Genomic DNA, 14,703 nt, shown 5'->3' on the forward strand with positions numbered 1-14,703 from the left:
TACTAGTCAGGCTTTCGTTGAAATGTTGTTATACATTCGCTATGCATGAAGGTCGAAAATTGCAACATTTCAAAGCAACGTCGTGCTCTTGCTAGCTCTTATGGTGACAGTTTACTATACGATATCGAACCTTGGGTGGGTTTCAAATTAAATTCTTTGACTGTGCCTATATGTATAATAACTATATGTGTAAAAACATTTATACGGCATAAAATAAAAATCAATGCCTGGGGGCTGATATTTGAATTTCGAGCGCTCGAATTCGTCACTCGAAAATTTGAGGAAAACGGCGAATTGGTATTTTAGAAATACGAGCAATAGAAATTGGGAATCTAGTGGTATTGACCACTCGTTTTCAATTATATTAGTAGAATTTTAATGCCTAGTACTGGAGATAAATTGAAGGGAATTACACGAAATAGAACACTCGAAATTCAAAAATCGGCCTCTTGGCAAATCATTTAATACTTCTACAACTTTGGTTTCTAAAAAAATGTTTTTGGATTAAGTGCAAAGTTTTTGAAAGTAATTGTATCGAAAGTCCAAAAAATGTGTCCCGCTCTAATTTTTCAAGCGGCCGTACAAATATAAAAAATAAAATATAACTTAATAAATAATTTCCATGAGAATTGTTTTGAAGTAGGTATAGGTTAGTTAGCTAGGTGTTAATTAAGTGCAAAGGGTACTTGTTTTACTTAGTAATAATTATTGTATAGCGTGATTCAAGGACACAAAAACATACTTATAGGATACCTTATATATCATAAAATATCTGTCACAAGAAAACCGGCCTAGTGCATGTGCATGCAAGTACCCTTTGCTACTTAATTAATAACTAGCTAACTAACCTATACCTACTAATTGATATTTTACCTACCTATACTACGTATTCGACTCTTGTCAAAATTACTATTAATATTAAAGTCACGAAAAATGTAACATTATGGCCATTATTAATTGACTGTTCTATTTTAATACATTATTCTGTATTTATCTAAGTAAAAAGGTAGACGGGGACCATTATTGTGCTCTCGACTCTCCTTTCGTTCGTGTCCTTTGAAAAACGTGGAAACTTGAAAGGTCATTTCTCTAATCGATACCCCAGAGCGTAATTTCAAAGTAACATGGCAATTGTTATACGTTTGTTTTTGAAGGTCACTTACCTTTATTTAGTGGGCATCAGGGTGATAGATTTAGCTTTTGGGTCCTCTGTAAATATTTGAACAAAAACACTTGGTATCAAATGGCTTGGCGTTTTTCGTGAGCGCTGAGCCATCTTGCCTTCTTTAAAAATTCAATATGATGACCGAGTTTTAGGACTTTTTGGCCCGTATTGTGTAAAATGTATTCGCATAATTTTTAGTATAAGTAACGTTAGGCAACTTATAGATGCGAGCATGTCTACATAGTACAAGATTGCCTTTCAAAGTGCCATTGGAAGTATTGAGGATATAATGTTGTCGCGTAGGGAGATATTCGTTAACGTCTGCGTAACTTACTTTCATTAATTACCTTACTGTAATATGTGAGTACGAGCGAGAGGCATAGAAAGTAAGTTACGTACACGTAGCGGATACTAGGCTACTTTAGTTATCACTATCTACTTGATGCTGATTGTACATAACTATGTAGGTGAAACTTGTTATCGTAATGTTTTGCTCTCATTTTGTCTTGCGTAATCTAAAAATGATTTTTAAGCAAGTCAAATGGTAATGGTGGTTTTGTTCTAATGGGTATTTAACCTAATTATCATAACAGTTACTTGCCATAGTGTGAATGTAGCCCTAATAATCATTTGTTCTATTAAGCATTGTTACTACTAGTGGCTCCATGAGCTGTAGACTTAAAGCAAGCTTAGATAATGTAAAAGTGAAAAATACTTAGGTCGTTGAGTTTTCACAGCGCCATAGACGCCATAGTCGCTTGAGTCCTTTATACCAATTTCCATATTTCGTTAAAAAATCCAAAATCTAGGTCGACAAAAAAACTATTTTTTTCAAAGAATCTGGTCACAGAATTTCACGAGAATCAGTTAAGAAATATATGGACATACAAAAACAAAATGCCCAAGTTAAAACGGAGACCTTCGCTAACGCTTCGGTCAATAATAATAAATAGCCCTAATTATCTTTACCATAACATTAGTTTTCATAAAATGCTTGTCCTAAACTACATAATTATGCGATAACAACCAACTAACTGCCTAATTGCCATAACGAATTGTTGCCAGAAGAGAGGTTCCCTAACCTAACCTAGGTTAGAACTACGACCCCCACGAAAACGAATTGTTGCCAGAAGAGTACGTTAGGTTAGGTTAGAACTGCGACCCCCACGAAAACAAATTGTTGCCAGAAGTTTAGGTTAGGTTAGAAGTACGACCTCTAAGCAAACGAACTTATGCCAAAAACATAATATTAGGAATTTTAGGAAAATTTATCTTTAGGATAAATTATACTAGGAAATAAAATGTGACAGCCCACGGGTAAAGTAACCGGGTAAAGTAAGGCGGTCGACGCTTACGCTGAATACGCTGTTATTAACGACGCTCCAATACTAATGCAGTGCTAAACGACGTTAGCGCCACGCCAACCGCCATAAAGTACGTTTTCCTATCACAAATATTTAGACAAGTAATAGTAGTCCAATTCAGTTTAGGTGCATTAAGGAGTAAGACATGTTATGGGTTTTAGAATAAACAAATATTATGACAAATTCTTATTATGGAACACAATATTGTACCTACGAATATCAATATGTACCTACCTATAGTCAAATTAGGAAACGTACTCGTATTAGGGTAAAACATTTTCATCCATTCCATGTTAGGACTACCATAATTATGGCAAAAGAGCGTTAGGACTAATGATCATTATGATAACATATATTAGGGAATGCTTAATTCTTAGAAGAATAAACTTTAGGAATCCGGATATATCCTATCGGCTGTTGATAAGGGCGATTTCTAGTAGCATTATTGTTACAGTAACGAGCCTTATTGACAACTGGCAACGAGTAGGTATCATTTTGCTTGGAAGCGGCACATTTTGCTTCACACGGCACCTTTGCGCGGTGGATTATTATGTTAACAAGAAAACAAGAATGTTTAGTTTCGTCTGACGTTGTATTTCGGGCTCGCGGTTTCGGGGGCGTTAAACTTGCTTGTTTACTTATATTAACACGCGTATGCTGCAAAATTTTCGCCAGAAAGTGAGTTCGTCTATGTATACAAGCTAAATTAAGCAGCTTTAAAACTAGATTGTTGCTCGGATAGGTTATACCTACTAAGAACATGGATCGTAATGTTAACTATTTAATTCAATAGTGCTCAATTACACAATTACTAAAAACGATATTTATGGGTTGTATTACGTATTTTTTGTAATCTATTGGCCGGCTTGAACGTACAGTATCTTATACCTTTAAACGAACAATTCTTGTGTATATATATTTCGGGGATCTCGGAAACTGCTCTAACGATTTCGGTGAAATTTTGTATATGAGGGTTTTCGGTGGAGAGAATCGATCTAGCTAGGTCTTATCTCTGGGAAAACACTGATTATATTGTATATATATATATATATATATATATATACAATATAGTCAGAGACCTATAAACATATAAAAACTCAAAAATATGTGTTTTCCCAGAGATAAGACCTAGATAGATAGATTTTTCTCCACCGAAAACCCTCGTATAGCCAGGATATATATATGTGTAATATATACTCGTAAGTAGGTATAATAATTTACTAGCTGATTTCATCCCGCCGTCTCCGACTGGAGTTGTCCCGCCCACGTCCCTCTACCGGCGTCCACTTGGTTGCTAAGCTAGTTCCGCCTATCCTGATGCATGCGGTAGACGTGACCAGCCCAGTCTAATTTGAGTCTAGAGGTTTTTCGTCGACATCAGCAATGCGATCTCTCGATAGCGAAATGGCAAACCTTCTATTTAGACATCTGAATCTTTGTGAGAGACCACGCTTAGGCACAGTAGGTTAGGACGAACAGAATACACGTGTATGTCAACGAGTGTTAGCTCTTTCATGGACCAGTAGTTATCCCGGCATTTTCAACGCGGCGTTCAACTTCTTTGTCTTGTCTATCTTTTCAACAACACAACACACATTTTCAACTCTATTAAAGTTGTTGTAAATTAAATTTAAATATACGATGGGTATGAAATCGTTTTAGCTCCCGCGATAACTACGTCTGTTGCTTAGATGCTTAGTAATGCGACGTTCAATATGTTAAATAGTGATTATCATTGTGATACCAAAACTTACAAGATCGAATTGGCCTCCGAGTCCGTTACCCTAGGCTAGGCAATAAAAAGGTACGACTAAATAAATCATAAATAAAATGTTTTATTGCATTCATAAGTCTTCGAAACTTGCTTAATTTAAATTACCTAATTCAAGTGTAAATTAATATAAGTGTAAATATACTTAGTTATGTTTAGTTTATCGTCTATACTTTCTATCGGAAATATTCTTAGCCAAATATCATTTTAACAGAAATATTAACATTAAGTATGCAATATTTAATTTGTCCAACAATAATGAGTTACATATTCTCCTCCATGGCAAATAATAAATAATAGTATTATCTTCGGTATATGAGCGGGATATTGCTAAATGTACGTACATAGTATAGCTCTGCAACCAATATGAGGACCGTCCAATCGCAAAATACGACAATCGTCACGCAAGCCCGACAGTGCTCTTATCTCATGTCCAGAATTACCGACATTTCTTCAAATATGTCAACTCAGAATAAAACCGGCCAAGAGCATGTCGGGCCACGCTCAGTGTAGGGTTCCGTAGTTACTCTTCCGTCACAATAAGCTAAACTGGAGCTTAAAGTATAGTAAATTGTTAACCAAGGGATGAAACGGTACCTTTCACCCGAGTTAAACAAATAGGCAAATTTGCATAATCAGTACCTAATTAAAGTAAGTCTTTTTACTATGAAGGGAAAACTTTTTGCGATAACTCAAAAACAGCTAAACTGATCGTGTCTGCTATAGTTTTCATTTAATGTCTTTGTTAAGCTCTACTTCCACGATTTTTTTTCATATTTTTTGGACCTATGGTTCAAAAGTTAGAGGGCCCCCCCTCTAACTTTTGAACCATAGGACACATTTTTTTTTTCGGAGCGATTATCTCCGAATATATTCACTTTATCAAAAAATGTTTCTTGAAAACCCCTATTAGTTTTGAAAGACCTTTCCAACGATACCCCACACTCTAGGGTTGAAGCGAAAAAAAAATTTCACCCCCACTTTACGTGTAGGGGAGGTACCCTAAAAAAAAAATATTTAGATTTTATTATACGACTTTGTCGGCTTTATTGATTTATATATCCATGCCAAATTTCAGCTTTCTAGCACTAACGACCACGGAGCAAAGCCTCGGACAGACAGACAGACAGACAGACAGACAGACAGACAGACAGACAGACGGACATGGCGAAACTATAAGGGTTCCGTTTTATGCCATTTGGCTACGGAACCCTAAAAATGACCTCTGTTTCACCAAACATTTGTCAGCGACATATGTCATAAGTTTTCTATGAACTTGTCACCTGTCACTTGACATATGTCGAATTGTCGGCCGACGTATGTCGCCGACACTTATCAGTTTGGTGAAATAGGGGCCTGGTGTTGTAAATTTTTTTTTATCAGGTAAATATGGAGAAAAATTCGAAATGCGAACTCTTACATAAAGAGCTCGAAATGATTAGCAATAAAAAAATTTATACAAGATGGCGGCGCTTATGGGCAAATCAAGTAATTTTAGCTGGGAGGCTGAGCACCTCCATTATGAGTATCTTAAGAGGTTCCTAATTGCGTGCTTAGATACCAAATCTCAACACGTTCGGATCATTTTGAAATTGTCTTTATACAACTAGCTGTAATTTTTTTTTTGAGATTGATAATGATAAATAATAATGGAATAACTTTTTTCCTGAACCTTTTCACAATATAATTTCACGAAACTCCGTTCACAGTGCTCGGGTTCCTATCCAGGCCTTTTAATAAACTCGGGTTTCTGGGTAAAAAGCTTACGGCACTCCACTACCTGTTTAATCTTTCTCTTTAGCTCATTTACTATGTTTTACTAACAGCGGCTGGGGTAAAAACCTCTAAACCTATAAATGCGCACACGTTTAAATTTTGCAGGTACTGCATAAGCAGTTATCCGATTTCTGAACGACAATTTCTAAATATAAAATATATCATTTCTGAACTAAGTACCTACTACAACCTACCTAGTAGAACTCGCAATCGTATGTATGTTTATTGTACTATATATAGTATCGGCAACTTGGAAAAATCCCCGTAATGATTATTAGTGTTTAAGTTTCGGTATTTGTCGTCGCCCTATGGTGGACGGCTCGCAGCGAGCAGTGTATTAATACGTAACAGACGAGCTCGGTGGTGCCGCCGCGCTCCGGTCCCCGCCCTGGATTTTCTGAAGAATACATGTACAATATCTACATACATACATAATATGTTACAGCTCTCGACTTTTTTGGTTTTGCTCATGTTTTATACGAGACCGAAAGCGTAAATGCGGCGGTATCTGTTTCAAATTTACATAGGTAATGTGTTTACCACTTTGAAATTGGTGAATACTGACCGTTGTTTTGTAGGTAATACGTACCTACTGTTCATAAAGATCCGAATACCTATGTTTTCTAACATAACACCTTATCAATAGAGTTGTTTTTAATATTGCAAGCATTTTGTTCAGTTTGACATAAGTATCTAAGAGCCGTCTCATAAACACCTGAAAGGGATTGTCCTAAGACAGATTTACAGATGATATATACAGATGTATATATAGATGGCATATACAGATGTATAATAGTTTCACATAGCTTGAGTACAGTGGCAACTGTCATCTCAAAGCAAAGTATGCGTTTTAAGGTTAGAAATTGAATAAAGTTGATAGCTCTCACTGTATCCAAGCTATGTAATTTTTTTTTATCATAATCCATTCCCATTGTTTTGTGTCGGAAACGTTCGTGATACATATTTGTCATGCTACTTCAGCCAGCTACAGTATAAAGTGTGCATGTACCTAAGATTTAAGTGTTGTCATTTCCACAATAATCTGCCCTCTCTGAATCTTTATTGCCAATGCCTTACATACATATCGTCGGCTTAGAATAAGTTTTTGCCACATCCATTTTTAACCAAAATCGATTTAATGATTTCTAAAATAGCAAAAAATATGCTTCGCACATAAAATATGGTTTGAAAAAATATATTTTCAAAAATGTTGTGCCATATAATTACTCTCTGTTAACAGTAAATTATCACAAAATACATTGTATGTATTTACGTAGTTTATTATATTTACTCATCAAAAATCAATCAAAATGTGCCTATTTTTTGCTCTCCTGCAAACCAATGTAAGTAAGTGGCGTATGGCATAAACGTATTCTCACCCGACGATATAGTTACGGCACCAATCAAAAAAAAATTTAAGACAAAATGTGGAGTATTTTTGATATTTCACTGATCCCTATAAAATGTGGTTAGACATTTTGCGCGTTAAAAGTTGAATATTGAGATTTAAACTCACGCCGGGGTCTGGCTAAGTTCAGAATGGATATTTAAAGTCACGCCGGGGTCCGGCTAAGTTCAGAATGGATATTTAAAGTCACGCCGGGGTCCGGCTAAGTTGAGAATGGATATTTAAAGTCACGCCGGGGTCCGGCTAAGTTTAGAATGGATATTTAAAGTCACCCCGGGGTCCGGCTAAGTTCAGAATGGATATTTAAAGTCACGCCGGGGTCCGGCTAAGTTCAGAATGGATATTTAAAGTCACGCCGGGGTCCGGCTAAGTTCAGAATGGATATTTAAAGTCACGCCGGGGTCCGGCTGAGTTCAGAATGCAAATTTAAAGTCTCGCCGGGGTCCGGCTAAGTTCAAAATGGATATTTAAAGTCACGCCGGGGTCCGGCTAAGTTCAGAATGGAAATTTAAAGTCACGCCGGGGTTCGGCTATGTTGTTGTATGTTGCAAGTAGCTTATTCAGGACTTTACTTGGTCATTGCGAAACAGGCATTAAGTCTATATTTATCAATGCGCGCCACCACATTATTGTAGTTTAGCCAACAATTAAATTATTTATGACTTGGTGCGTGTGTACATAACTACAACTGGTCGCATTGCATGCGAACTGTTACGACACGAAGTAACAAAAATTGAAACAGCCGTTACCACACATCTGACATTATGTTATTACCTTGATGATTCTGCGACCAGAATGATTATATGTGTAACTCGCTCACTTTATCAATAAAGTACTAATATTTAAAATGCTGCATTGTTTTGAATAATAACGGAAATTTATTTATAAAATCAGCACTCCAACTTACGACATGGCCCCGAACCCAGACAAGCAGTGGATCCTGCGCGTGACGGACAAGATGAAGCCGATTCACCGACAGTTCACCGACCTGCTCATGACCAAGCGGCTGCAGACGCTGCAGAGCGTGGACATGGTAAATACAACCCTAGATAGCACTCTGACATTCGACATGGCCCCGACCCGGACAAGATGAAGCTGATCTACCGCCACTTCACCGACCTGCTCATCGGCCATGACCAAGCAGATGCAGACGCTGCAGATCGTGGACATTTTCTTTAAATCTTAATATTTATAGAGAAACACAACTCTAGACAACACATCGACGTCCGGTATGGTCCTGACCCGGACAAGATGTAGCCGATCCACCGCCAGTTTGCCGACCTGCTCATGACCAAACGGCTGCAGACGCTGCAGAGCGTGGATATAGTATATACAATTCCAGACACCACACCGGCGTCCGACATGGCCACGACCCAGACAAGCGGGATCCTGTGCGTGACGGACAAGTACCACGGTGATGGGTCGAACTCGCGCTCTCCAATATTCCGTGCCATCATAAAATACAATGTTGGATATTTATTTCCTTAATACTGACGCTTAAAACTCTTCTCAGGGTGAAAAAATGCGATTATAGTAATCTTTTACATAGCACAGGTGACACCATACACCTGTCAATCTACGCGTTTTAAGGTTATAAATTGTACGGAGATGACAGCTGTCACTAAACCCAAGCTTTGTGAAAAACATTATAGGGAGCGTGCATGAACTGTAGGAGGCAGCACAGGAGTCGTCAGATTTTTGGCGCGAGGCGTAAATGTGATGTTCTGATGTTAATTGTTCCGATGTAGCAACACAAGAAAACACGTGACATGTAAATGTGCATGTTTATGATTCCGATTCAGGCCACAAGATGGCAGACCCTTCAACGCGCACGGTCCCTATAACGTATACAACTACTTAGATATTATTTTAATTACCAATGCCTGAAAGTTTATGTGCTCCAACTACCTATCACAGACAAATTCCTCATTAATAAGCATCTTAGGTGAACCTCTATTCGACCACTATATTCATTATGTTTTCAGGCCGTTGAACGGGTTTATCAAGAGCTGAAAGCACTAGGCGAACTAGACAACACGTACTTAGTGTACACTTCGGACCACGGCTATCACCTCGGGCAGTTCGGCCTGGTGAAAGGCAAGAGCTTCCCCTTCGAGTTCGACATCCGCGTGCCCTTTCTCGTCAGGGGTCCTGGCGTCGAGCCTGGCACAGTGTAAGCTAAGGGCCTTGCTCTGCGCACATTTTCTGTTGTCACATTGTTGGTATGAGTATCTAAATACTTATAAAATTCTCTAAATTGGTTGGTATCTACCGACAATAGCACAAAAAGCAGAATATGGCGGCATCCAAGGACCGGAGCCTATAGATCGTAATATTTGTATTATCATTGTGTGAGTGACGAGTGACTCATATTTATAAAAAGCTTCGAAATAAATTTAAAGTAACTTCATACGCAATGAAGGCTCTCTTATGCATATAATAAATCTATTTAATTTGTGGATCAGTGTGGACGACATCGTGCTGAACATCGACCTCGCGCCGACGTTCCTGGAAATGGGCGGCGTGGTGCCGCCCGCGCACATGGACGGCCGCTCGCTACTGCCGCTGCTGCAGCCGCGGCGCCGCCGCCAACCAAGCGCGCACTGGCCGGACACCTTCCTTGTCGAGAGGTTCACAGTTAACACATACCTACTCTGCTTCACAAATTGTTTGCCAAACCGTGTAATCTCCATTCACATAGCGGCCTTCATTTCAGCTTGGGAAAAAATATATGCTTTTGTATGTCTGTTGTATGTTGTTATAAACGATCTGTGAGAAATTCGACCTGTAGAGGAGAACTCTGAGAATGTATGTAGAGAGAACATTTTTATTTATTGTCGATTTAGTTTTTTTATATATATTTAAAATGGTGCCATGGGAGTTCGCGAGGTCTACAGCTCCCGAGCCACTCGTTTACCTATAGAATAACACACCTCGAAGAGCATTATTTAATTGCATCCTACACTGATATTGATATATAGCGACTACAACTACCTATCCATATATGTAATTGCCACATGAGTCATAGGCACAAAATTTAAATGACAGTGCCAATAACCTTGGGTTATCTTAAATCTTCCGTCTAGTACCTACATGAATAAAAGATCAGGGGCCTTGGCCAAAAAATAAGTGTAAATAGACAAACCATCGGGTGGGAATACGTTCGTGACATACGCCACTTACATTGGTTTGCAGAAGAGCGAAAAGAATCGATAAGTTTCATATTAAGGAAATATTAAACATATTTATCATGTAGGCACATACGTCGTGTTAAAGTACCAATATCTGGGAGACCGAGCTTTGCTCCGAAAGCACATAAAAACTTAAAAATGCGCTTTTTCCCAGAGATAAGACCTAGCTAGATCGATTTTTTACCCCCGAAAACCCCCGTATAGCAAATTTCATCGAAATCGTTAGAGCCGTTTCCGAGATCCCCAAAATACATAATTATAGTGTATTTTTTGTTATTAGAAATCATTAAAAAGGGATTAATCTCAAAAATGGATATAGCACAAACGTATTCTCAGCCGACGAAACGCCAATCAAAAAGTAAAGTAAAGTAAATTGGGAAGATGTAATGAAAGGTGTCACCGTGTCATGATCATTTTCATTCATTATTTCAGTTTCATTTGTCGTTTTCTATAGGTAATTGACTGTAACTCCATAAGTATGCCTAAAATATAAAGAGCAAGTATTTTCCAGTTCGGGTCGTCGGGACATGCAGCACTCGTCGAGCAAGTACAGCCGCGAGCTTAACCCAGACAGCCACACCGGCGCGCCCTCGGCCGAGAGCAGCGATTTTGATGACACTGCCGACGACGACTTCCTCGAGCCTAACGAGGACGATGATGAAGACGACGTGAGGACACAAACAGGGTGGAGAAACTCGACGGACCTTAAAATCTTTCGAGTACCTACCTCCCAGTCCAGGCGTGCTTGTACTTCGATGATATTTTATATCCATTTCTTTAGCTCTTAAATCATTGCAGAGACGGTGATAGAAAACCTCAGTATTTTACTAGCCTTTTGCACATATTTTTTTGTTTTTCTCTCCTGTGGTGTTATTTTTTACTTCTACATCATAAATTTTTTTCTTCTTCTTCTTACAATATTCTGAAGTGTCCATTTAGCACAATCGGATTAAGACCAACGTCGAAATCTCTGGAACAGTCATGAAATTTGGTATGTATATAAATTAAAACCCCCTTTTCCATGCCCACACCATTTGACATTTGGGGACTTCGAGGAATCGCAGCCATCTTGGAAAATGTGTACCATCCAGGAGAAATTCGCGTTTTACTCAAAATCTACGTTATTTACGAAAATATCGTGTAAGGCTTTATTCAAGCTAATTAAATTCTACATAAAATAGTCCTAGACATCTTTGCGGAAAAAATACATCTTGTTATAGAAAATACTTGCTGAATCTAAGTTTAGCGCTTATACACTTTCAGGTGTCATTCTCTTAATAGGAAACTCGGAGGAATATGAATTCAACTTTTAACATTACATTTGTACGTGATTTACCCTAAAATTAACATTTTACTCGACTGTGACTTAACCAGCAAGTAGGGTTATGGGTTTAAGTTCTGATGATTCACTACACCCTGTAGTTTAGGATACTGGACGGATTTTTTTAAATCACGTATATTTTGAGTAAAACGCGAATTTCTCCTGGATGGTACACATTTTCCAAGATCGTTGCGATTCTTCGAGGTCCCCAAATATCAAATGGTTTGGGAATGAAAAAGGGGCCTTTAATTTACATACATACCAAATTTCATGACTGTTCCAGAGATTTCGATGTTGGTCTTAATCCGATTGTGCTAATTTATCTTTTACTAAAATGGGATGTAAACACAGCATATTGTTTTTTCAGGACGTGGATGCGGACCATAATGAGTCCAAAGCATCGGTGGAACCAACAATATCCAACGAGAGTCATAACCCAATTCTGGATGAAAGCTTGGAAAAACTTGAATCAGACGAGGCCAGTTTGGATACCCAAGATATTTTCTTTACAAACCCTGATAAAAAGTCTATTGTGCGTAAGTATGAAAGTTTTTTTTAATAAGCTCCTACAATTGCCTAGTCTTGTCACTCCATATAGTTAGGGCGGCGAATAGGGGAATTTTCGGTAATACTCGAGCGTGGCAGTTTAAGATATGAGAGATACCTTAGACCTAATAGAACAACCTTGTAAAGTATTTAGCTCTTTATGTAGTGACGCGCGCCTAGGATAGACGATCAGATTAGTAAAAAAAAAAATCGATAGTCTGAAATACTCGAGCGTGTCAGATTAAGATATTGGGGGTTGATTTTAGTGTTTTAAGACTAAATTTAACTAATCTGACGATAAGTCCTTGACGCCGCCGAGTTATAGGGTCGCGAACTTGTAAAAAAAAAACTTTAATCCGGCATTCTCGAGCGCGATTTTTTTTTAATTTTATTTTGAAGAATATAATCTAAAACTTACTAAAAATACAAAATCTGCCGGTTTCCGCATGACCGGAAGTGTGGAGGAGCCATTTCGTCTTCCGAAAAACGCGTTGCGGCATTTAAGTCGCGAACGATACATTATACAAAAAAAAAGTTTAAATAAACAAAAAAGGTAATTTTATTTTACACAAAAAAGGTCTCTTTACATTTTTGTCCAAAGTTAAAACTTTTTGACTTGAAGCATCATAAAAACTCAAACTCCCGGTTTTTTTAGTATATCTCGAAAACTGAGGGTGTTAAAAAAAATTGATATGAAATAACGATGATTAAATTATGTGAAAAAAGAAGAAGATGAATTGTATTGAGCAAAAATGTAAAGGTCATATATAACAATACAATTATAATACAATTTTTATATCATTTCATTTTTTTATACAATAAATAATACAATTCGTACTACATTTCATCTACATTTACGTTGGTTGCATCTATCGCTTTATTGTCATTCTTAAAATCCCCGTTTTATCAAGGAGAAAGAAAGGAAAAAAAAGAAACCAAAAAACCTTTTTCGGTCTGTTCACTCCCTACACTGCACTGCACTTCCTACCTTTTGTAATGAAACACTTCACTTGACAACTTAATACTCATTTATTCCGAAACCAAATTTACCTTATAAGGGGCTGTAGAAAAATCTTAATAGCGTGAAGTAGCCGATAGATCAGCGACATCTATTGTGAAATTGGGCAACTATAAAAACTAAACATACTACATTTAACACTACATTTAACATTATCGGCCCCCAAGGACGACTTGTCCTTCATAAAGATCCATGTAAATAAAACAAACCAAGAATAGTGAAGTAAACAGCACGTGAAAACATGAATCAATAATAATAAGGTTAAATTACATAGTGAAACTCAAATAGAGCTATTCTTGAAAACTACAACACATTAAACTTCTTAACAGATAGTTAAGGATCCAGAGGTAGAGGGCAAATTTTAGCAATGGGTCTTCGAAAAGTACCATTCTTTAATTTCAACGTAACCACTCGTGTTAAACCATCTCTACCAGGATGCTTATCTATTATACGACCTAACAACCACTTTCCGGGAGGGAGTCTTTCATCCTTGACCAAAACTACTGTTCCAATATCAGGATCAGGATTAGTAACGGTCCATTTATACCGGTTTTGTAGTGTTGTTAAATACTCGGAACTCCAACGAGTCCAAAGCGATTGCAACATCCTTTGGAGCAATTGCCACCGATCCAAACGGGATACTGGCACAGTGGCGAGACTTTCTTCCGGAACAGTGATAGGAGCTTCGCCTATAAGAAAATGTCCCGGTGTAATTGGAGAAGCATCATCAATAGAATTACTGATGGGAGTTAGTGGCCGAGAATTTACACAAGACTCCACTTGAGTCAACAGTGTAGAATACTCTTCGAACGTGAGAAGAGTTTGTCCGATTACACGCTTAAGGTGAGACTTGATCGACTTCACGCCAGCTTCCCAGAGTCCACCAAAATGTGGTGAGCCAGGAGGAATAAAGTGCCATGTAGTTTGGTCATTTGCCAAAATCTCAGATATTTCTCCAACTACTTCTGAGTTCCTATTCCTAAGCATGGTGTCAAGCTCTTTAGACGCTCCGATGAAGTTGGTACCACAGTCGCTCCACAGATCACTACAATGACCGCGTCTAGAAGTGAAACGACGAAATGCGGCAATAAAAGCAGCCGTAGACAAATCACTCACAAGTTCTAAATGAATGGCCTTGGTCAC

The 14,703-nt window shown here is 38.0% G+C and overlaps 1 protein-coding gene across 3 annotated transcripts in view; it reads left to right on the forward strand.

The window, feature by feature from the left end:
• The window catches only part of LOC133519929 (extracellular sulfatase SULF-1 homolog), a 104,581-nt gene that overhangs the window by 79,207 nt on the left and 10,671 nt on the right, over positions 1-14,703 (forward strand). For 2 of the 3 annotated variants that reach the window (XM_061854143.1, XM_061854151.1), the window contains exons 6-10: positions 8,379-8,517; positions 9,470-9,657; positions 9,950-10,114; positions 11,187-11,394; positions 12,364-12,532. In XM_061854143.1, the coding sequence (XP_061710127.1) occupies positions 8,379-8,517; positions 9,470-9,657; positions 9,950-10,114; positions 11,187-11,394; positions 12,364-12,532 (869 nt within the window). The remainder of the gene's footprint in view (positions 1-8,378; positions 8,518-9,469; positions 9,658-9,949; positions 10,115-11,186; positions 11,395-12,363; positions 12,533-14,703) is intronic. The other variant, XM_061854158.1, reaches the window with a different exon arrangement.

The sequence above is a fragment of the Cydia pomonella genome, chromosome 1 (genome assembly GCF_033807575.1).
Source record: "Cydia pomonella isolate Wapato2018A chromosome 1, ilCydPomo1, whole genome shotgun sequence".
NCBI lineage: Eukaryota > Metazoa > Arthropoda > Insecta > Lepidoptera > Tortricidae > Cydia > Cydia pomonella.